Here is a 25,084-nt window from a genome sequence, read left to right as displayed (position 1 = left end):
GCATTCAAATTCCAATACTTTAGAATTAATGTACTTCTTCCATGATGTCACAATGTGGTCTCTCATTGCTACCTAATTCATCTTCTACAGTACAAAAAGCTTCTTATATCCAAAGTAGCAAACAGCTACATTGCACAGATCCAGTTTTTATTTAGATCTGTGCATTATTCATGGAGCTGAAATCATACAAGTCAGGTGCAACGTTCCAATTATAAATAAAAGCACAAGCTGGTGAAATGTGAAGTGTGTATAAAACAGACTGGAACTTTCACTATCGGATAACGTTCACAACTTTATCACTTACCTGCCCTTGTACCCAAAACAACCTGTGGATATCAATCAGCAAAGACCTTCCTCCTTTTACTACAGTCACGGTTAAACTACTAGCTGTCAACACTATGTGCGTGCATAGCCTCAAGACACAATACATCGGGAGATCATTGCAACCAAAATTCAACATTCCTAGGAAAGAAGTGCCAATCCCATTGGGACTAAAAACTGCAATGGTAGTTATTCTAAAACTGCTTTAACTAACAATGGTTTAGCACTGTTTCCAATTATTTGAATTCAAAATCAATTCTACAACCAGTGTTAACACAAAATTAAACCCACATAGTTATAGAGCCATTCATTTTGAAAATTATTTGCCCAAGCTCATGTTAAAATTTCACTCATGGCACTTACAGCTACAGGGTCTTCCAAGGGATTTTCAATTTCAGCTTGACGAAGAAAAACATTTCCTCTGCATACTCGCCATAACATCCTTTCAAAAGTAGGGATTCTCTCTCGGTTTATCACACCAGCCACAAAGCTGTGCATAAGAATGTGCATGGTCACGAGCTATATAATATACATTTGCAAAATATAAACTGTAATACATGATGAACTATCAATACCTCAACAAATCATATCTAATTTTTCTATCTGTAACCTTCTTTAAGAGCATTATATAGTTCAATTTTGCCAATTGATGCATGCATCTTATTTTGAGCCATTCTCATGAAATTTGTTTTACAATGTGGTACTTAACTCTTGAACATATTTTATAAAAAATAAAATTGTTGAACTATTTAATGCCTCATTTGGTAGATTAGAAGATACTGGCTGCTTCTAGATTCAAACTCCAAGCAATTCAATGTAAAAGACTATTTAGGAGTTTGTGGGGGGGGGGGGGGGGGGGGTAGGTGTGAAGGGAGGGAAGAAATAAGGAATAAAATATATATCCTGCTGTCTAGTAGGGTATAGAAAAGACCATAATACAAAATCAAATCCTAACATAAGCTTTTAAATTCACTGTGGCATTGACCTGATTTCGCCATTTACTCTCCTTCACAATCAACATGTCCCCACCTATCCCACAATAACCTTGATCTCCAGTGCAGCCCTCTCACCCATCTGCGTTAATCCTTGTCCTATGCTTCTCCCTCCATTCAAACAGTTAACCATTTTCACACAACCACCATGACCAGAGAGATGCACTAGGGTTAGGGGAGAAGTGAGGCACCAAGAGCAATAGGTCCCCTCAATTATCATCTACAAAATCAACATAAAACTTGAGATTATGAATGCACATCCTTGCCCTACAGCCCAAGGTACACATACCCAAGATACAAATTCACATGCTCCTCCAGAAGATGGCAAATTTAATTTGTGCTTCCTTCACTACCAGCATCTAACGCCAATTTGTTTGACATCTGCTCAGGTAAAAAAAACCATATTTCAACTGTCTAGTATTTGGCCTCTATTCAAAATTGCTTAAAAGCCATAGATTTGTTCAGCTTCTCTGTGAACTTCATTACTGATGCCTGATACCAAGTAAAGCCTTCTTTGTCTCAATCTGGTAGTTCTCTTTTATTTCCCCAAGAACAAGCAGCATACATTTATCTGCATCCTGCACATAACTGGTTTGGGTATCCACTGCCACGTTTGGTTAGGCTACATTAACTATTGAGCCTGACACACATCTACCTACTGCAGGACTTAGCAGAAAACCAATGATAAATATGGTTTATTTCTTTTTTATAATCTCCTTAAAGTGCTTTACAAAATCAGATTCCATTAAGAGTACTTCAAAGTTAGAAAATATGCCACATTAATGCACCATTAAAATAATTTTTAAAAATGACCACAGAAAATATCACCAAAGTGATCAAATATTTGGTCTAAAGAAGTCTGTAAAGAGGAAGTTCTACTGCTTTTGGGCAGAATGCCCAGCTCACAATCAGATAAATGTAGAGCGATACACAAAAACGAAGGCTGGGAAGGTTACACGGATGGTGCAAAGGTGGCAAGGTGACAACGCAACTTAAAGAAGTCAATTGCTTACCTTAACCTCTCTCCCTTGCTAAATCCCTTAAATTCTCAAAACAGATCTCTGCCCATCTCTAAACATCACTACTTTTAGCTTATTTTGCTTTAACCCATGAAGAGGCTTGGAAAATTTCTCTCTGTTTAAGGCATGTTTGGCAATGCTGTAGACATTATATTTAAACATACCTATGTCATAAGTTATGACCAATGATTTTAACTTATGAAGTTTATTTTGAGCAAAAAAAGAGCTAAAATTAATAGCAAAAAGACCAGCTACTTCAGTTATTTAAGCATTACCTATGATCTAAATCATCTAACATTCTTATTTTTAGTCTAAAATCTTCCACAACCAATGATCATAATGAGATATCATTCATTTTTCTTAAATAATTCTGACATACAAACTTTACTTCATGTGAGTGGAACTACAGTTAGAATTATAGAGTAACATTTAGATAGCAAACTATATTACCCAAGTCTGAGGGGAGCACCTCGTCCCAGTTCACTTGGCTCCAGCAGAGAAGATGATTCTTCAAGTAGATCTGGATCAGACATCTGCTGATGATGCAATTCAGCCTGAATTCACAAATCAATTAACATACTATGAAACCAGTTAGTGGCATGCAGGGGAACCAGGAACCAGGAGAAAAGGGAAAGATGAAAGTTGAATAAAGAAACATAACTGAAAAGAAAATATTTAAACAATATACATTAAACTTTTAAAATAGAGATAAAAGCAAAGATGAACAAGAAAGCAGATGAGTACAGATGAATAGCAAATTCATTCAAGCAAGTTGGATATTTCTGAAGGTCTCAAAAGAGAATATCAGAAAAATCAATATGCCATTGCCAAGATGTGCATGCCAGTGATAGACACAGAAGTGGAAATTTGTTTTAATCATTTCAAAAGGATACTGACATAGTATCAACTGCTTGACAGTTATTTTAAAAAAGTATTTTAATATTTTTTGCTGCATTTTGTGAAGGAAACACTTCAAATTAAAAAAAAATGGATCTTACATAGGAGAATGCCTACACTGCCCTGTTATGGAAAACACTTCATTAAAAATTTCATGTATATGTACATTTCATATAGTTGAAGCAACATGTTGAAGGAATCCCCTACAATCCCATTTCTCCAAAAGCCTAAATGTCAGTCACAATACTAAAGTGGATATCAATCTAGAGCAAAAAGTCCATCGATGAATGTCAATTTAAGTTATGATATCACATCCTCCTAATATTTTGGCTTCAATACATTTTAGGAATCCTGTTTCTCTTTTTCCAATACAGTTAAAACACAGGACATACCTATTGATGACAAAACTGTTATAAACATGGATTGAAACATACAGCTGCAACTTATTTGGCCAACCTTTATAAGAAAAGTAACCTAAAATGCTTGCATGAAGTCCAAATGCATATATTTGGTACTCATGAAAGTACTGGGAAAAAAAAATCAATCAATGAATCAGGGATTCAAGTTCTCCCTCTAGCACTTCCAGATCACATGTACACTCCTACTGCTTAAGTATAGCATCTCAAATGCATTAGGAAACATCCTTAACTCTTCTCACAATGCACCTTAACTCTCATCTGCTTTATTGCACAGGTTCCAATTTTCCCTGTTGAGGGTAACTTTATTAATTTACAGCTTAATTGTAATAATGAGGCTTTGCAGTGTGAACTTGGACACACTGGCAACTAAGTGGAGACATTTAAAAGATTACCTGTAAAGTCGTGTGCATATCATTTTCCCATAATTGAAATATCAGAAAACAATGATATAAAGCAGAATGCACAATAATTACAACATTCATTAAAATTGTGTCCACTTTTTAAATTGATATCAAGGGACTGAAGGAATATGGGAATAGTGCAAGAAGATCAGCCATGACCTTGACAAATAGAGAAGGCTCGGGGGGAGGGGAATAGTCTATTCTTATTTCTTATATAAAAGCTTCATTCATTTATCTATTTCTTGGATCAGAGAAAAATGAGCAACTTTATGCAGAGTGAATTCCTTTTACTTTGCTAATCACAACTGAATCATCAGAAAGCTAGCAAGCAGTAGATTTAATAACCCTATAAAACTACAGCTCTATCAACAGGAAATCTCTTATGAACTAGGATGTGCATCCACAAATCAATCATTGCAATTAGTCATTGAACAACCATATGTTGATGAGCTAAAGTGTGCTCAAATCTTCAGTTATTTAAAGACAGAAGAAAAACATGACAAAATAAAAAAGTAAAATTGCAAATATTGATTTCCAACTTTATTTTTGAGGAAACAAATCACATGAAGCAGATTTGACACCGCTCCCAAAATTTTTTGGCCTGAATCTTCAGTTCAAGGCTTAGAGTCTACTGTCGAATAATTCCACTTAGTCAATGAATACCAAGCTTTCCATTCCTAAATTTCCACTACTGCAAAAACACACTTTAAAAAAAAATCACAGGTAAAAATTATTTTTTGAGAAAAAAAATAATTATTTAGAAGTTGGCTACCACTCCATATTTGTTACCATTAAGTGCAATGGATTTGTGGTTTTCTTTATGAAAAGTTAATATTTGACAAATATAATTAGAAAAATCAATATGGCAAATAGTTTTAAATCTGAAAGATAAAATAGATCTTTGCTCAAAAACTGGTAAAAAGCTTAATTTGAAAATGTGCAGTGGCTTTTACGATCACCCAAACTAATTTTCTGACCAGTTAAGCAAAGGAAGTCACTAAGATGGGTTACTTGTGCCTCTGCACAAACAAAACAGAAATTGAAGGTTTCCAGTTCAGTTTTTGATGGTCATAAATAAGGCCAAAAAAAAAGAAAAAGAAAATCTATCAATTTATTAAACTCGATTAGTATACATAACTTTCTGAATTGCAACTAATGACATCATACTCATTAGATAATTGCATTGGTATTTTAGCATAGTTGATTTCAAGATGCCTTTCAAATAATTCAAAGGGGTTGAACTTCTGGTCATTAGGTCTAAAATACAGGAAAACATTAAGACTAATGCAAAGGGTACAGCATTTATAATACTGAAGATATCTAGATTTTGGCGATGAGTAGGACAACTTATATCAGCTGAACAGTTTTAATCTGCCATCACACTATGGACAGTATGATGACTTATCAAATATTATGGGCAAATTAATTTTAGCCTTTAAACTATTGACAAAAAGTTTTGATCTATCATGCATGTAACAGCCAGAGAAAGAATATGACAAGGTGTTCTCTGCATGCAAAGATAAACAATTTTATAATCAATGAGGTTATTCTGATTTTTTCCAGATTTCTGGTGTATTTCATTGTTTTAGGCATTTTAAAACTATGCACAGGAAGCAAGTTAGATAGAAAACTTGGTCAAGTCATACAACTGTTTAACAATATTTGCAAAAAAGGTACTTGAAGATCGAATACACAACACTATTAAAATGTTGTGTTTAAAAGCATAGGTTAATGAAATGTTATCAAATTTCAGGCAAAAGTGCAACATTTCATGTAAATACAACCAAATATTTAGCTGTTTCTTTAGAAGGGTCCCAATCATCAACCCAATTTTTTACACCCAAATTGGAAGTTGAATATCAGGCACAGTATGTCTCAACTCTAGCCTCAAGGGAATCACCTGTCACCATATGACCACCACTTCCTGAGGCAACTATTTTAAATATGGATCTTGCATTTCTGAATGAAAGGACTTTCATTCAAACAATCATAGCTGGATGAAAACCCATGAGATAAAGCTGAATTTGCCAGTTTCTCTACCAACTAGTCACAACAGCCTTTATCAAAACCTGCCACTAGCTTTGAAAACCATTTATGAGAAACTGGAGCTACGAGTTCAATCGCTGTTAATTTTGAGAATTAGGTTATGGAAAACGGCCACAGAAAATATAATCTTGGACCGCATGTTGACCAATGTGCAACAAGCTTACAAAAGGTGTGGAGTGCAACTTCTAAATTCACAATAAAAAAAATCTTCGAACAAACCTATGAGCAAGAAAAGGGCTTGTCTTGTACAGTAAAATGAGTGTTTTTATATCAAACTAAATTATATAGTAGAGCAGGTGCACCTCATATGAAAAGTGAAATGGCTAAGAATGAATTCGATATTATGAGGCAACCATAACATAAATCTTACTGTCAGTCTGGAAGTTGGCATCATGAAGCTAGTTAAATCTCCCCCAGATTTTTAAAAGAACAATACCAAATCCACCAGCATGTGTCAATTAGTGAGGTTTATATACTTTCCAGCAGACCTAATGAAGGTTAACACCCAAGGCAAAGTGACAGTTCTTCAAAAGGTCCCCAAAATTTACCAGATCTCAAATTCATGAATTGGTCTTCTCCAAAATACCAGCAAAGAGCTGAGGTAGTTAATGTGTTATTCCTTTGTTATGAAGTTCAAGACAACTAAAGAAGTGCCCGAGTTGATCTTGGGTCTTTTGACATTTAAAGCAAGTATACACAAGATATTACGCCTAGTTTCTGACCAGCACCTATGTATCTGAAATTATAACAACGCAGTGTTTACAGGTTAGTGTGATGTTCAATATTCCACAAGAATTATTAATGATTATGCACTGGATTTGAAATGACTAATTTCAACACCCCCTGTTACATGGATAAATTAATCCTTTTTTGAAGATACAGATGTTTAAAAAATGACTAATTAGCTTACCCAGACAATTTAGTTATAACCAAACTTTGAAAAGCACTTGAGAAAATAGAAAGCAAATGCAGCAACAATGCCATGTTACATTAGAACCTTAGCTGAAGTATCCTAAAGCAGAACAAAGATAACATTATGCTACTCATGTTGCAGGTGATGCAGCCTTGCTTAGCTTTCCATTGGTGTAGATTTGCAAAATCCACTACAATGTATAATTGCAATACTCAATAAACAGAAACTGTGTTTACCATACATTTTTTATATTATTGTTGGGGGGGGGAGGTGGTGGGGGAGGGAATCCTTCATCCTATGTCAAGTGCTCAAAAAAATGCCAGAGGCACTTGTTTGAACTGCAGTTTTTTAACTAAACACCAATGAATACAAGTTATTAAACAACTAACTGCGAGTTGTTATGATTACAATTAAATCCCTGCTGCATTTTTACAAAATGTTGGTACTTAAAGTCACTAGGCCTGAGGAACAACTTTGCCCCTACACGGGATACAAGTGTGAAAATAGCTGGAAAGAGTTAAACCATTTGATCCAAAAGTTGGAAAAGACAGATTTAGTCAGGTGTTACCATTGCAGAATACTCATTTACTTTAGACCATTTGGTAAAGATATTCAAAACTATTCCCAAGGACTTTGCAATAAACTGGCATAAAGGATTCAGACCCATAAACAGCCAATTTGATAGGCACAGTAAATCATTGAGATTTTTAAATAATGTATTTTGCAGACAGTACATCACAAGCCCCATCCTGAGATTGATCTCCACTATGAAGCCACGCGTTCCAGTATAGTTATACCAAAAAAGCATTGTAATTAGCCAATTATTGCTTTCCCCTTAAATGCAAATTGTTATTAACCAGCTTTCAAAATGGAGGTGTCTGTTATAAAAACAAAAAACTTTCAATGTGTGGCTTTTTATTGGAGATCAACCATGAAACAGTCCTGAATTTTTCCAAAATGGTCAAGAAAAAAAACACAAATCAAGTTTGAAACAGTTCACTCAAAATAATAAGCAGAATAGGAAAGCAAAATAAAAATTCACAAGAAACAGAGATGGAAGGGAGGGATGGGAATCTGCATGCCATTAACTGTTACTTTTCCAGTCTTCCTTAGATTCCTGCACTTAAGGCTGCTTACGCTGAATGATTCAAAACTTAGCTCTCCCGTTGTTATTGTTCTGCCTATTTTTAAGAAACAGAAGACTGGGAAAAGGACAAACATGATTAACATATTCTTGATCCTTCAGCAGCCAGCTAAAATGGCTTTATAGTTGTTACAAGGAGTACATACAATACAATTTTTTGCTGAAGGATCATCCTAAAAAACAATTGAAAACATGTATTGTTCAATTAAATCAATTAGATTGTTATGGTATTCAGAATCAGAATCAAATTTATTATCCACTGACCACAGTGGCAAAATACTTCACAGGCATTTTTCCTCAGATGTCTTTTGGCAGCTCAATATTGCTACACAGTTTCAGAGAGGAATACTCTACTTGACTGCTCTACAAAGACAAAATATTTTTTAAAAAATAAGATCAGAAGTGAAATTCTACTTCAAACACTGTAGGTATTTGCAATTGAAATATTTAAAGAAGGATGCATATTCTGAACAAAGATGCCAATATCAAATCCTATGACTGAACCAATATTAGAACAGAAAATGCATTTTGATTATATTGTATCCAAAAATTTTAATGAGAGAGTTGTTTTGTGAATATGATATGCAAACTACAATAGAAAAGTTGTACTAACGGCAGTTTAATCCAGAGGAAGGCAAGATAGCACCAAGATTTCACCATGCATACATCATTGAGGCTCCACTAAAAATCAAATTTGTAGATAGGAAGTTAACTGAGAGCTAAAAAAAAAATCAGCTTTGGAAATTAGTCTTCAGGTGACTTGGAGAAATGCCAGATAATGATTGGCATGTTTCTTCCAGGGCAACAAACAGATTATACTAGTTTCCCCATCTCAACCCAAAAGGCCATGGATTTCAAAACCTACCCTGGCCTATATTACTCTGTCCTGGCTTCCTCCTTTAGCTCTCTCTAACAGTAGATGGAATGATACATAATAACAAGTAAACCATTCTGCACTCACTCACAAATGGTTTTCCAAAATCCATCAAAATTCATGGCCAGAAACACAAATTGGGGCAACTGCAGTTAAAAAGACTCCCGAGTGCCGAAAATGGAAGTTTTCCTGAACAGCAACTGGACTTATAACATTTATACACAGAGGAAAAATACCTGCTTTCCTAAAGGTAATTTCAGTTTGAAAATTTGTAATTTTTGATTTCCAATTTATTTTCAGGATTTTCAGTTAAAAACAAAACATTGAACCACGATATAATTTTAATCATTTTCAAGTTAGCAGCTGCAAATTACTGTGCAGATCTATGTCAGTATTTATCTTAGTCATAGGTAAACTCCCTGTGACAAGAGGACATTAAACTCTTCAAATGTGCATGTCAATCTTCTTGTGCACTACATCTCAAAAATGCCAAAAGCAGCGAGCAACATATTAAAGCTGAGTGGGAGATCAAGTGTATGTTTGCGTTTAACTTCATTTGCAACATATATAAAATGTTATTGCCATTTAGTTTCTTTACTTATTTTCAAAATCTCACAGCAGCATACTTAATCCTGTTGATAATGACCTATTTCAACAATGTTAATTTACACCTTTTTGAGGTATAAATGCTCAATAATTAGCTAGAATATTAAAAGTATTTCTACGATCAATAAAAATCCAGGGGTAGACTGTATTCTATAGAGGATCCTGAAGATTAATGCACCAATGCACTGAGAAACACCTGGCTAATCAGTTATCCCATTCATTTACTTTAATTGTAAACAACAAATCAAATAGTCATTACTTCTAGCCAAAGAAAGTGCTGGAAATATTCAGCAGGTCAGGCAGCATTCTGTGGAGAGAGAAATGGAGTTCCTATTTCAAATCAATGACTGGAGATGTGCAAAAACAAATGTCAATGAAGGGTCATTGATCAAAAACGTCTTCTCCTGCTACCTAATCTGCTGAGAATTTCCAGCATTTTCTGTTGTTATTTCAGATTGCAACATCTGCAACTTTTTGATTTTCATTCACTATTTTTCATAGTTCATGCTCATCGAACATTTCTCACCCCTAAATAATCTCCTTGTGAGATCAGATGACAGACAATTTTGATTATATAACAACTGTTAGTAAAGAAATACTTGGACAACAAAGGGTTGACAATAATATTCAGATGGGGACATCTAACCGCTCAATTTGACAAGATATCATTCAGAGGAATAATGGCCACCCCTTAGGGCCTCAATGTTCATCTTCAAGACTATCTAGGCTTGTGAGATCAGCCTTCCAGATCCAAAGACAGCAAGTTCAAGAGAAATGGGGAAAAAGTGAGCCCCACTCAGGAAAAAATTGATCTACAGGCAGACACAAGAGACTGCAGATGCTGGGATCTGGAGCAATGAACAATCTGCTGGAGGAACTCAACGGGTTGAGGAGCATCTGTGGGAGGAAAGGAACTGTTGATGTTTCGGGTTGAAACCCTGCATCAGGCAGTTTGAAGAAAAACATCAACCATCATCCTGCCTTCAGTGATATACATAGGATGAAGATGGCTGTTTTTGTTTTAAAAAACGTAGTAGTTTAAAAAATGGAGCAGTATAAATTTGATCCAAATTTTCTAACAAGTTAAGCAACATACACTTGCCCATTCAGCATCAGTAAGACTCCATTTTAGACTTAAAAGACATTTAACAGTTGAAGAGCTTATGAACAGCATTAATTCTTATTCCATCAATTTCCCAGAAGTACAGTATAATTACCAATTCAAAATAATATTAAAAGGGATTTCTGATTAAAAGGTAATTAGGCAGAGAAGCAAATAAGCTAAATATAAAATCATGCATTTTTGTTCCGAAGGCAAATCAGCATACAAATGAATTTTAGGAAACCTTTGATGTATTTGGTATGGAATATTACATCTTTTTGCAATGGGCATTCTTAAAGTGACCCTGCAAACTAGAAACATGGACAGAAAGGCCAACAGTGATGTACACATGCATTGCACGCTTAAACTAATCCTCAAGGAGGCATGGGTATAAACTGAAAGATGTGCAATAATCCGACCTCATCAAAGAACTGCTGTGTTCTACGAAGGATGTATTTCAGTTCAGTCAGCTCTAGAAAGTTACGTTTTAATGCTTCCTGGTTAGTATTAATTTCCTTCAGTTCATTTTCCAGTTTTTCAAAGGTTGCCTGAAAAATAAATATTACAAAATGTTACTGTTAACTCAGATTAAGCCTTTATACATTGGAAATAATGTTGCCCAGTAGCAATGCACTTTTTAACTTAAACTATAAGCCAATAATGGCACTGGAGGGGGTAAAGTAACAAAATATGCAAAATCCATTAACATCATCTGAACACCAGAATGCACCCTATTTGACAGCTGACAACTAAGCTTTTATATCTGAGAGCCACTGCACCAGATCTGTGGTGGGATTCATTATCTAGTTACATACAATAGTGTGCATGATGAGAATAGAAGCAATAATGGGTTTTATTTCACTGCATCCTGCTGAGAAATAGTAAAATATCTGTAATTATTTGACAAGCTCAGTTGATGTTGAATTGTAAAAACCCAGAAAATTTTGCCTTTCACACAATACACCTACAGATAAGCATCTAATCATACGACATTACAGTAAACATATGGAATGGTATCCATATTACTGCCCTGCCATTGCCTCCTACTTTCCAATACAACACATGTACCTATTTAGAATCAAAAGTCGCAGAGGATTTGACCATTGCCTGAGCTTGTTGTTAATTTGCTCACATCAGTGTATTCCTAATCATATTACATTTTCCACCCGTCACACATACATCTCCTCTTTTCTCCCCCCATAAAACAACCTCCTCCTCTCAAATGCTAATGCTACCTGCTTCAACCATTCTATGTGACAGCAACTTTCACATTTTCACCATCTTCTATAGAAGAATCGGAGAAATTTCTTTTAAGTTATTTATTTAGTGTTTTTGCATCCATCTCATATGATGCTTTGTGCCTGTGATGCTGCTGCAAGTAAGTTTTTCATATGCACAAGTACATGTAGAGGCGCAATAGATTTGACTTTAATTATGTTTCTTTGTTCTAAGTTCGTCAACGAACCAAGCTGCTTCATTATTTAAAAGACTGTTCTCAGATGATATTTTATCTCTTCAACAAAAAGATAATTGGTAATGCCCCAGCTTGTTCAATTTTTCCTAACTTGACCCTGAGATCTGTTGTTATCCTTCTAAATACCCTTTACCCATTCTCCAGGACTTATATCTTTTCAGTACTGTACAGCACAAAACAGGGTGGTTTAAGTAAAGTTTGTGCACAAATAACCATCTCAGTTGATACTTCAATATGGTGCTGAGGTGTTAAACATCATCCCTGAATGTTTATTAGTTGAAATGTTAAACTGGGGTTAAACAACGATAAAATTTGCTGCTGCACTAACACTGGCTACACATCAAAAGTACTTCATTAGTTGTAAAGCTCCTTGGGATATCCCAATATCATAAGAGAAACCAAATAAATGTAAACCTCTCTTTCAATTTATGACCTTAATTTCCTGCCTTTGTATTCTATTAACTCAAGAAACTAACCCCACTATTTTGCCTTCAATCTTAGGGACCTTAAAGTCTCTATGCTACTTATAAATATTTAAGTAACTATTCAAAGATACCACTGGTCCTACACACCATTTAGTTTTACATCCAAAGAGTAAAACTGCATAGTTATTCCATCTATCAAATTTTACATGTAGCTAACTTGAATCTCATCCATTAGTTCCACACTTTTCTGTATTTTGATGCAATCCTTCATGCAATTCAGGCTACCCTAATTTGGTATTATCTTCAATACCTACATCAATTACAGTACATATTATATGTATCACAGTTGTCCCAAGATTTATCCCTGAATTTTACTTGCTTTTTTTCCTGTAATTCTAAAAAGACTAGCGTAACTCTAACCTTTTGCTTTCTATTTCACAGCCATCCTATCTGACCCTGGCTCCACACACTGTAACACTGATAGGATGCTACAGGAAAGCAATACAACTGAAGGCCTTCTGAAGGTCAAGCAGATCCCATACACCACAAAGCCTTCAACCTTCCAGATGCTTATGGTTTAAATACTTTTGATACAGAAGTAAGTTAGTTAATTATGACCTTCCACGTACAGAGTAAAGCAAATACAAAGAAAAATTGAAATGTTAGCCCATCAATAATGTTAACCTAACATAAAATGCACTTAACATTTTTTGTAGAAATCTCATCAGCTAGTGAGAATTTATAGCTGTACTTGGTTGGAGATGGGTGAAATAGAAAAAGGTGTTTTTAAATGCAAAACTTTATTTTTTTTCCCCCTATTGTGGCCCATTTGCAATTAACTGCTTATCACAAATGATAAGGGAACCAGTCTCAAGAGCTTTCTACACCAAAGCTATAAAGGTTATTGCAAATGCAACTCAGAGCAAATCAATCAGAGATATAAAAATGTAAAATGAAAATTCACCCCAAAAGTCAGCCTAAATTAGTTGAATCCTCATGGAAATTATGAAAACCAAAAACATTACACACTGTTCTACAGACTTTGCAGAAAACGTTTAAAAAAAAGTGAGATTTCATAATAAGTCATCAACACAGTTCTTTCAAATTGGTATGCGAGTGTATTCTAAAATCAAAAGCAAAAGGGAGAATAGCATCAAGTAGATACTGGAAGTAAATTATTCAACTCAAGAACACTGTACTAAATAATTTATAACATCCACACAAACTGAAAATAAAATTAGCAAGGAGTTGAATGAAAATACATGTTTACCAAAAGCTGACCTATCATGCATGCTTCAAATCACATTGATAGCCGAATACTATAGATTGAACTACTTCTTCATCATTTAACATCATATTTCAATTCCATTTGCAGCTCCTCAGTAAATGAAGCAGTCCATGCCTACATGTGCCAAGACCCAGATGACATTCAGGCATGTGCCAGTAAGAAGCAAGTAACACTTGCACCAACAGAAGTGTCAGACACTGACAATCTTCAACCACCTGCTCTGATACAATGGCTTTACCATCGTCAGGTCTCCCACCATCAATGTCCTGGGGTCACCACTGACTGGTAGTCCACTGGACCAGCCACACAAATACTAAGGCCACAAGAACTAGAGAAGTTTATTATTCTACAGTCAGTAACTCGCTTCCTGATATCCCAAGGTCTTCCCACCATCTCCAAGGCACAAATCAGGAGCATGATGGAACATTCTACACTTGCCTGGATCAAGTGCAGTGCCAACAACTCTCAAGAAGCTTGATATCATCCAGGACATAGCAGCCCACTTCACAGGAACATTATCAACCACTGTAAACATTCACTCCATTTACCATCAGTGGCAGTAGTGTGCACCATCTACATTGGTTTTGAAGACAAGCATAATCAATCTATTCTCTCAAGTCACTTAGGTTTTATATTAGGAAACGGAATTTCCTTTCTAAAGTCTAACTTCTAAACAGATTGTATCCATAAGAGAAGCAAAGAAATACCAGAGGGAAATGGGAAAATTTGTATGCAAGTTTAAGCTATCTTGTCAACAATTCACTCTATAGCAGAGGAAGTGTTCCATGGATAGCAAAGCACACATTCAAAATAAGTACATATTGAATGCTTTTAAATCCTCTACTAACAATGCCAGTATGGGACTCAATTGCAGTAGTCTCACTAATACTGCTTAAGACTGATCAACTGTGCAAAGTTTGTTTCTCATGTACAATGGGAATTAATGACAATAATCAATTATAATTTTTAGCATCATTGCTCTTTTAGAGAAAAACAAACATTAAATTATAATGTCAGATTGTATTCAAGACAAAAATCAGGATCTGCTTACCTCTAAATCAATCATGTCACGAGGAAAAGGAACCTCAGGATTCTCTCCAGTGTCCAAAATTGTAAGGTTTGCTTTTCGAATTTCCTTTTCAACAAAACCTGAAATCAATTAAATGGATATTTTTTTTAAAAATAGCAAATTGTTTGGAAGCAAATTTGTATTGTCAGACTTGTATTCAAACCAAAAGAAACATTATACACCAGTAAACAAATACTTTAGTTGCTCTTCATTCTCAAGCTTATTTCTGGCTGTTAAAAAGTTCTCCTAAAAAAATAATATTTTGGTGCCTCAGCATTTTTATAATTTTAATGTTCCTTAATACAAACAAATTTTAAGACTTGTGCATTGCTTTCAGTACTGTTTACAGAAGTGATTTCAAATATGAAGAAGTGGAACAACATAGCTAATAGAACAGCATGGCTACTTGCCCAATATTATATCTCAAGTACTGTAACTAAGTGACAAAGGTCCTTTTCAAATTCATTACAGATACTAACGGAGTTTGCGATCCATTTCTTCACAACGACGAACTTCGTTTACAAATTTGCGTTGAAATACATTCACATCTGGATTTAACTGTAGAGAGGAAGAAAATGAACAAATTTAACTCAGTGAATTTCTGTCACACTTTTACAAATTACAATTTTACAGGTTGCTTGATTTACAAAGCCTAGATTCACACGTTAAAATTCTGTCAGTCAATATCAGGGAAGATCTGTGGAATACAATGGATGCAGGTTCTATATAAATAGAACAAACCAAAGAAGAACAGGGTTTATTAATGTATTTGTAATTTCCCACAGCAAAGATTACTAATGTAATCATTAGGGCAGATGCACCAAACAGAACCCTGAACATCTTCTCAACTAAAAGGTGCAGAAAAGGTAAACATTTTTTGTGCAAATGTGTCTCAAGGCATTCGACCTGAGACAGCCGTCAACAGCCTAGATGGCACTAAATAAATTCTTTCACTGATAAATGCTTAGTAGCATATGAAATGAACCTCCATTTTAGTTTGCCAAAAGAAAACTGGAATCTAGTTTATCTCCTGTATGTACAGCAAGGACAGCCGAACTTTATATCTATTTTCTCAGACTGGTTTAAGACTGGAATAGTCAGTACAAAAACTCTAGGCAACACAGGACAGCAGATAAATATAAAACAAGCAAGCATCCAAACCTATTAAATATCAAGCACACAAGATATGAAACCAAAAGCAAAGTGAGTCCATTAGCAAGAAGACTATGTCAAGCTCACAAAGGCAATTAGGTAGTACTCGCATTAAGGAAATGAAATGCATCAACTTACATCTCGAAACTGGACCATTCCAAGCTCTCCAAGCTCACTGACACAACAGTAAGCAGCTTCTGACTGCAGGAAAAGCTGTGCCAGTGTCATCTCCTCACTCCGGAAAAGCTCCCCCATGGTGGATCACTGCTGTGCTACTAACTATTTCCAATAAGTTATGTCCCCTTTCTTTCTAAAACAAATTATGGAAAAAAGATTATTTACCTCTCATAGAAAAACAAATTTACAAACATACTGAAGTACTGTGACAATATAATTACTGTTAGATTTCTGTCAATGCTACTGCTCTACTCACGTATACTTCATATACATGACTCATTTATATAATTAATATGGATAATCATATTCTCATCGTTGAAACAAGTTACCTACCCTGTAATTTGAGTCTTTTCACCATTGATTGCTAAAACAGTTTTTAATATCTAATAACTCTTCCCATCCCAGTACTTCCTTAGAACTTAATTTTTTCCATACATTGCATAAAGTTTACACAACCTTTTATAAGTGCTTAGATTTAGTATCAAGTTTTATCTTTAAAGGTTTGTCCTCATGAAGCATCAAAGTAAAACATACAATTTCTATTCCTCCTTAATTCAGTTTTATGCAATACTTAATTATTCATATTATATTCAAATAAAAAAGGCTCTGACACTTACAATAATTACAAAACAATTGTTGACATATTTGACCCCTGCACTGTATTGATATAAACCAATCAGGTGTAAATAATAGAAATTTGAAATTGTTCTACATAAAGTTTTCTTTAGTGAGTCTTTAATAAGTCATACTACAACAACATACATTGCACAAACACTTTAATCTAGTAAAAAGGCCATTTCCACATCATCGTCAAATAATATTTGGCAAAGGAATAAAGCAATATTGAAACAGGTGGCCTCCCCACATTCCCATCAATTTCCCCCCACATTCTACCACTCGCCTTCACACTAGGGATAAATTACAGTGGCCAATTAACTGCCAATCCCCGCATCTTTGGGATGTGGGAGGAAACTGGAGCACCAAAAAAGAAAAGATAGAGTGACAGTGACATTTCAGGAGAAAACTACGGGGCTTGGGGGCTAGGCAATTGAAAGGAGGTTAGTCAAATGCAGTGATTAACATTAGAGAATGCACAAGAAGCCAAAACTAGAAGAGCAGAGAATTGTGAGGGTTGTAGAGCTGAAGGATTGAAAGTCCAGGGGCCAAAATAAGCTAGCCAACTCAAGACTGATGGGTGAAAGGAACGTGTTATATGCCATAAACAACAGATCTGAATGAACTTAAATGAAAGAGAGAGGACAACCAAACAACAACTGGAATGATCATATCAAGAGATAACAGTGCAAATCATGTTGGCTGGAATTAGGGATTCCAAATGTAACCAGAGACTTTCAACTACAGAATCTTTAAAAAGTCTTGAACATTTGCACCCATTACACTGGGGAAATAGCCACTCAGATTCTACACCAGCTCAGATATGGCATTGGATTAATTTCAAGGAAATTACGTTAATTTCAAGGAGTCTTCAAACCCAAGGATTAGGTAGGCAAAGGGGAAGGTTATGTATATTTTTATGTATTTGTTTTATGGGTTTCTGATTATTTAGCTTCATTGTAATGATTTATAAATGTGCATCCTCTGATTTGACTCATTACATTTGACTAACATGTTTTTGTAAATGTTCCTGGATGTCAGAGACATTTAAAAACCTTTAAATCCTTGACAACTTTGACAAAGATCTCTACCCCAGCTTTGCTTTCTGCCAAAGCTCATCATGGAACTCCAAGGATGGGATTTCTGCATTATTTTGCCAGAAGCAAGCCGCCATAGAGATCTCCCACATAATTTCAGGGATAGCCAATGATATCGCCCTTCACATCCAGCCCAGGTAAATGCAGATGATCAGACTCTGTATGCAGTGAGGATTTCAGCAGATAAACTGAGGCATGGACAGAAATAGGCAATGATAAAAGTGGATGTAGGTGTTCTAGCCAACAAAGCAAATGTATGGTTAGGAACTTATTTCAAAGCCTAAAACAACAAAAATGTAAACAATATAAAAACAATTTAAATCATTACATCAGTGCTTCTAGCTTAATCTACAACGTTTAAGTTTGGATTAGTGACATTTCCGATGTTGAAAAGAATACCGATATTACCTTTATAGACGAAAATGCATTCAATTTATAAACATTAAAAAAGACAGAAAGTGACACCAAGCTTCCAGCCACCTGTCACTAATTCTCCAAATCCCACTCTGAACTCTTTCTGACCTTTCACTACTCCAGCAAAGCTCAACATAAACTCAAGGAACAGCATCTCATCTTCCATCTGAGTATTCTACAGCCATCAGGACTCGACAATGAATTCAACAATTTCAGATAACCAGATTTCATAGTTTTCATCTAAAACAATGCTGTCACTTTGTAATGTTAACTCAGTTTTCTTTTGTTCATAGATAATGCCTAACCTGCTGAGATTTTTCACTAATCCCTTTTATTTCTGTATCTCACAGACGCAGCATTGCTCTCTCTCCTTTTTTCATTCGCCACCCTCTATTTTACACCTCCACCAGACAAATCCACCGCAGTCTATCTTCAACACCCTCGCTCAGCAGACACCAATCGCGTCCCCACCCTTTTCGTAGACATTCCTTTTGGTTCTTTCCACCCTTCCTTCCCGGCGACCTAAAATGTTTCTAACCCTTTCTCGTTCAGATGAAAAGTCACGGACATAAACCTTAACTATTTTATTCTCAGCCTGATGATTATTTATTTCATATTCACAGCATGTAGAATTTCATGCGCTTACAGACACGATATTTATGTAACCGGCTCTTTTCTGCATTAGTATCGTAAATGGAAACAGAACCAACGTAGACTACATTAGATATGTAACCAATTATACGCAGACTATATAGCCAATTCCAACACCACCAGCCAGCTCAAGGCGCATCTATAATTCACAGGACCATGTCTTTGCTTTTAACACCCTGCCTCCTGTCTAGTTTGACAGGTGGATCGAAGAAAGAAAGAAGCGAGAAAGGGGAAAGGGGGAAGGGTGTCCCGGCGGGGAGCAGGGGCGGGTGGACAGGTGAAGCCTCCCCCTCCGCGGCCCAGCCCAGCCCGGGTCGGGTCGGGCCTGTCACCTCCCTCGCACTCTCGGTTCGCCTTCAACCCGACCTCGGCCACAACGCCCCTGGCTTCCTCACAGCCCTCCGCGATCGCCCCACCAACGTTAGTAGACGCCGATTCGAAGCTGTCTACGAGGCGGGAAGGGGAGTGGAGACAAGAGGAGAGAACGTTTACCTTCCCCTCGGGTTCTGCTGCCGCAACATCAGCTGATTTCCCCCGCCGGACTGCCCCGGCGGCGCCCTGCGCGCATGCGCGATCACGTGATGCCGTCGAGGTGAGCCTTCGGCAGGTTGTACGCGTGCGCGGTGGTAAAGTGCCGTCGGTCGCCCCTCGCCCTGTCTGCGGTGCCGGCTGGGCGCATGAGCCTTTGGTCTCGGTATTGGTTTATTATTGTCACTTGTACCGAGGTACAGTGAAAAACTTGTCTTGCGTACCGATCGTACAGGTCAATTCATTACACAGTGCAGATACATTGGGTTAGTACAGGGTGCATTGATGTACGTCGATGCTGTTTGGCGAGGTGGCCTTGGGTCACTAATGCAGGGAAATGAATTATCATTCTCTGATTAAAAGTCAAATCCACGAAAAAGAACCAGCATTTTAATTAAGCAAACCTTCCACTGGTACTAATGTATGCTTGTGACTTTGCAACCACAATTGCACTTCTGAGAAATTGGCTTGGGACAAGGTGCGGGTTCATTGTAGAACCTTTGACATTGTCCCATTCCCTGTGTTAAACATGCCTCAGACTATTTATAGACCTTGTGCATATGTCTACAATGAAATGATGGGCATTGGTTAAAATGAAATGAATTGCAATGGCAGACTAACATACTAAGTAAAGCTGACCAAAAGGTGTGTCTTTTAAAAAATAAAAAGCTCTACAGGATTCACACCATCTGCAAAGGCTGCTAACGTGCAAGAAAATGCTGTCACCTCAATAAACACACGTTTCATAACAGCTGAGTTATTGTAAAAAAAAACCTTATCAGTCCTGGTTCCCTGTTCAGATTGGAAACAGATAAAATATTCAGCACTATCTTGAAAAAAAAGTTGTTTTAACCTTTTGCTGTGAAAAACAGAGAAGTGGTTCAGCAGTAATTTCCCCTGTGGTCTAGCCTTCAATTCTCTAGCCAATTTGAACACGCACTTGTTCTTGTCGAATTACAGTAGCTGCACATCGAGTTGAAGTGATCAGTTCTGCCAAAAAAACACCTCCTATGTTGCAGTAGTTCGAAAGAGATAAGACTACGCAGTTGTTGCATGTTTATCTTGTAAATTAGCAGAGACAGTTACGCCCTGTAGATCAGGAAGCCATTTCAATTCATACATCATTAACTTACCAAAGGAAAGTTTAGTTTATAGACTTTGTTGCATTCCTGTACTAATAAGAATTGATTTATATTTGGCTAGTTTAGGTTGCAAATTACATTCGACAAAATTAGAACATTTGCAGAACAGAAACAAAACCCTCATGCAACCCATAAAGGAAACTTGCAGAGGTTGGATCTATGTGGGTTGATAAATCAGAAGGGATAGGTTTAAAAGAACACGTAGATTTCTACATGTTCAAAAACATATCATATTATTTTCATTGATAACTGAAGTAAACTTCATTCTTATTAGCAATCCTGTTTTTTTACAGAGTTAAAGCTATCCATTATATCACACTATACTTTTGTTGTGATAACAAAAATATTTTGCTGAATGATATAGCGTGGATCAATGTAGATATGAAGAAGTCTTTACATATATGGGGGGGGTGAACAGAGTAATCAATTTCTAGACAACAGAATTTATAAACTGATGTGAAACAAAAATTTGAAAATTTTCATTTTTCCTTTGTGATTAAAAGCTTACAGAAATATTTATCGTGGATTTAGTAATGTCGGGGTCCTATCACATCTGCTGAATTGAAGAAAACAGCAACAGGAAATTAATTTACTAATAATGTAGGGTTTCACATAAAACAAATAAATTTGCTGAAACTTGCTAAATTTGCTTTTTTTAGGACCTGAGGATTGCTGGGGCAGCTAGCATTTTTTTGTTCAATCCTAATTGGCTCTTGAGAAGTTGGAGTGGAGCCACACTCTTGAACTATTGAAATCCTCCTGGGACTGGAGTTCCAGGATTTAAATATTGCAATGAAGAACAGAGGCAATATTGGAGGGGAAAATGCAGATCGTGGTGTACCATGCACCTGAAGCTCTTTTCACGTTTGGGAAGTGTTATTAGAGTTGTCTAGCTGAGTAACAGCAGTGCATTTTGTAGCTGGTATACGCCACAGCTAGTGTGTACTGGTGCCAAAGGAAATTAATGTTTGTAAATGCTTTCACAATCAAGCAGGCCACATTGTTATGAGTGGATTTGAGCTTCCTGAGTGTTGGTGCTACACTCATCCAGGCAAGTGGAGAGCATTCTATCACACTCCTTACTGGGGTCTTGTAGAAGGTATCAGGCTGGGTATTCGGTGTCACTCATCACAGGATTCCCAGCCTCTGGCCTACTTTTGTAGCCATTGTATTCACGTGGCTGGATCGCTTGGGCTTCTGATCAATGATGACCCCAGGATGTTGATGAGGGGAGGACTTTGCAATGGTAATGCCATTGAATGTTAAAGGTATGTGGTTAAACTCTCTCTCTCCCTTGTTGAAGATGGTCATTGACTGGCATGTTTGCAGCATGAATGTTACTTGCCACTTGCCTTAATGTTTTCAGATTTGCAGTATCTGCAATGTTTGATTTTCATTGCCTGAACATTGTCTAGCTCTTGCTGCACTCAGACAATGGTTCATTTGCTAAGAAGTTGCAAATGGAATTGTACACTGTGCCATCATTAGCAAACATCCACACTTTTAACCTTATGACGGAAGACTCAAATCAGCATCACCTACTAATGTGACTTCAGGGATGCAAAGATGGGCAATCCTTCTATCACTATATGACTGGTACATTTTATTCCAGGATCTCCAAGCAGAACACCAGTGGAGCTGTTTTACTTATAAAACAAGTAAGACAGAAGAAAAATACATTGCATTGTTCTGAGGACATGAAAATGGCATTGAGAAAGTTTTATAATTAACTGACTTAAGTCGAGTTGCATAAATGTCACAGGAATTGGATTATTGCAGCAGAATGTGATAGAAAGTATCAACAACAAAAAGTTGTAGTTGTGTATCATCTTCAGCCCTCATGCCTTCACAAAGCACATTAAAGCCAATGAAGTACTTAAAATGTTGCAATGCAGGAAAGGCAGTAACATTCACATGCAACAAGATCTCATAAACATAAATGGAGAGATAACTGTTTTTAGTCATGTTATTTGGTTTACTTTACTTGTACTTTTAAGAAAATTAAATCCACCGCTATAAAAAATATGCTGTAATTTGTTTTATCCTATTTGTTGAAATGCTATTTTAACCACAACTTACGTCTATGTCACATTGGATTTACATTGTAGTTAATTCTTTTTTGTCATTTATCAGGCCGTTGGGTTTGAATTCACAGAAAAATTAACTGACATGTGGATCCAAAGCATAAATCCTGAAAACAAGAGCACATAATTTAAATGAATTCAACTTATTGTCACCTTTATGCAAAAGCCCTCAATTATATATCAAATTACATTTATACAGAGTGGGCGGCATTGACCAGTGTCAGTGTCCTTCATGCATCCATCTAAACCCCTGCTTCTGGTGGTTCTGATATTTGGTGCCATGAGGGCTCAACTATGTTTTCAAGGTTTCTAACCTTAAAACAGAAGCTGAATTGGGTGAGATCTAGCTTTGAGAGGTTGTATACCGCGTGTCTGTGGATGTACCAGCCTCTAGTGTGACACCATTGTTTTTTTATGTATGACTGGACAAGCAGAAACTTCCAGCATTGGGAGCCTACAGCCTACTTAGGTCTCATCACCACAAGATTTGGTTCAACTCAAACAGAGATGATTTGATCCACATGAGCACCCTTAGATTTTGCCTCCAACTTTACCCAAATATTTCTTAGTTCCACAAACCTCCAAACTGTTCCTGCATACCACTTGTGATAGCTTATCTTGTTAATTGATCTACAAACATGAAACTGCATTCCTTCTGACTAATGTCATAGTGATATTTTGTCTCAATTACTTCCGTTCAACTCTGGAAACTATATTTATTTGATTCAAGTGTGTTCACAGTCTAAAATTCTTCAATAGTTCTTCAGGAGTGTATCCCATACCACTGTGTAGAGTTATCTGTACTTCAAGAAATTGGCCAAGTGCTGCTTCATGTTTTGTTTCAATAACCCTGCAACATTTGGTTCTTGAGAACATCCTTAACTAAGCTGCCAACCTCCTGGTAGCTACATTTGAAGCCAGATGTTATGAAAGAACAGAAGTGTGGTTGATACCATTCCAATTTCTTAAAGTTTGTTACTGAACTAAAACAAACCTAATGGCCATTATCAAAAAAAAGCAGATCAGATAAGTCACATCGTACATTGACCTCAGCTCATCTAGAGCACATAAACCCAATCTGAGTGGTTATCAATCAATACCATTTCCTTTCTCACAATATTGGTGTGTATCCTCTGAAAGGACCATGAGTGTGACTGTAAAGGAGTTAAGTTAGCTTGTTACAACAATTTTGGCAAATGTTTCCTTTGTTTACCAACGATTTGAGCACACAATTCAAACAGGGCCAGTAAGTAAAGGTTCTCCCATTTGCTTTCATCTGATTATTCATGCATTCACTATGATGTTTGGCTAAAAGCATTTCCCTTATAGTATGTTAAACACTCTATGATCCCATGTGTTACACTCATGCTCACATAATGACCCACTGCAACAGTAATGGAACACTTTTAGTTCCTCATCTGTATTCTGTCCATCTTTCCAATATATGTTCATTGACCCTCTTCAACATAAGTTTTTCTGATGAAAGGTCATCATGAAGTGTTAACTCTTTCCTCTTTCCCCAGATGCTGCCAGACCTACTGGGTATTTCCAGCATTTTCTGTTTTTATGGATCTTGCCTGAGATTTCTGATGCACTCACTGCGTGGTAGTGCAGCAGTTAGCATAATGCTATTGCAGCGCCAGCAACCTGGGTTCAATTCCGGCTGCTGTCTGTAAGGAGTTTGTACGTTCTCCCTGTGACTGTGTGACTTTCCTCGAGGTGCTCTGGTTTCCTCCCACATTCCAAAGACATACTGGTTACGATGTTGTGGGCATGCTATGTTGGCACCAAAAGCGTGGCAACACTTGCGGGCTGTCCCCAGAACATTCTACACAAAGATGTATTTCATTGTGTGTTTCAATGTACATGTGACTAATAAAAAAGTCTTATTTTACGGAATGTCCTCATAGGCAGAATTAATATGTGGATCATATTTTCCCTTCCAATGTCAGAATTCTCATACAGTAGCATTGATAAAGGATATCCACCATTGTTCTGCTTGGAGGTCCTGGAATCAAATGTACCAGTCATATAAAGATAGGAGGATTGCCTATCATTGCACTCCTAATGGGTGATTTGGATCTTAATATTGCTAACGTTCACCAGACTGATTCCTGGGATGGCAGGACTGACTAGGAAGAAGGATAGGGTAAGGTAGGCTTATATTTGCTATAGTTTAGGAGACTGAAAGGGACTCCATTGAAATTTATGAAGTCCTGACGAGACTGGACGGA

General features: G+C 36.6%; 1 protein-coding gene across 5 annotated transcripts in view; it reads right to left on the bottom strand.

Moving 5' to 3' along the window:
• LOC127583122 (V-type proton ATPase 116 kDa subunit a 1) overlaps window positions 1-19,669 on the bottom strand; it is a 48,616-nt gene extending 28,947 nt beyond the window's left edge. Inside the window, exons 1-7 of one of the 5 annotated variants that reach the window (XM_052038896.1) lie at window positions 19,589-19,669; window positions 16,281-16,452; window positions 15,470-15,548; window positions 14,973-15,070; window positions 11,154-11,282; window positions 2,783-2,886; window positions 685-811 (exon numbers count right to left, since the gene is read on the bottom strand). In XM_052038896.1, coding sequence (XP_051894856.1) covers window positions 685-811; window positions 2,783-2,886; window positions 11,154-11,282; window positions 14,973-15,070; window positions 15,470-15,548; window positions 16,281-16,397 — 654 coding nt within the window. In that variant the 5' untranslated portion in view covers window positions 16,398-16,452; window positions 19,589-19,669. Of the gene's footprint in view, window positions 1-684; window positions 812-2,782; window positions 2,887-11,153; window positions 11,283-14,972; window positions 15,071-15,469; window positions 15,549-16,280; window positions 16,453-19,588 lie in introns of those variants that run through there. The other 4 variants (XM_052038900.1, XM_052038897.1, XM_052038898.1 and 1 more) reach the window with 4 other exon arrangements.
• Window positions 19,670-25,084: the final 5,415 nt, after the last annotated feature.

Source organism: Pristis pectinata, chromosome 25 (assembly GCF_009764475.1).
Source record: "Pristis pectinata isolate sPriPec2 chromosome 25, sPriPec2.1.pri, whole genome shotgun sequence".
NCBI lineage: Eukaryota > Metazoa > Chordata > Chondrichthyes > Rhinopristiformes > Pristidae > Pristis > Pristis pectinata.
The sequence above is the reverse complement of the archived record's forward strand: the minus strand, read 5'-3'. Positions and strand labels throughout refer to the sequence as shown.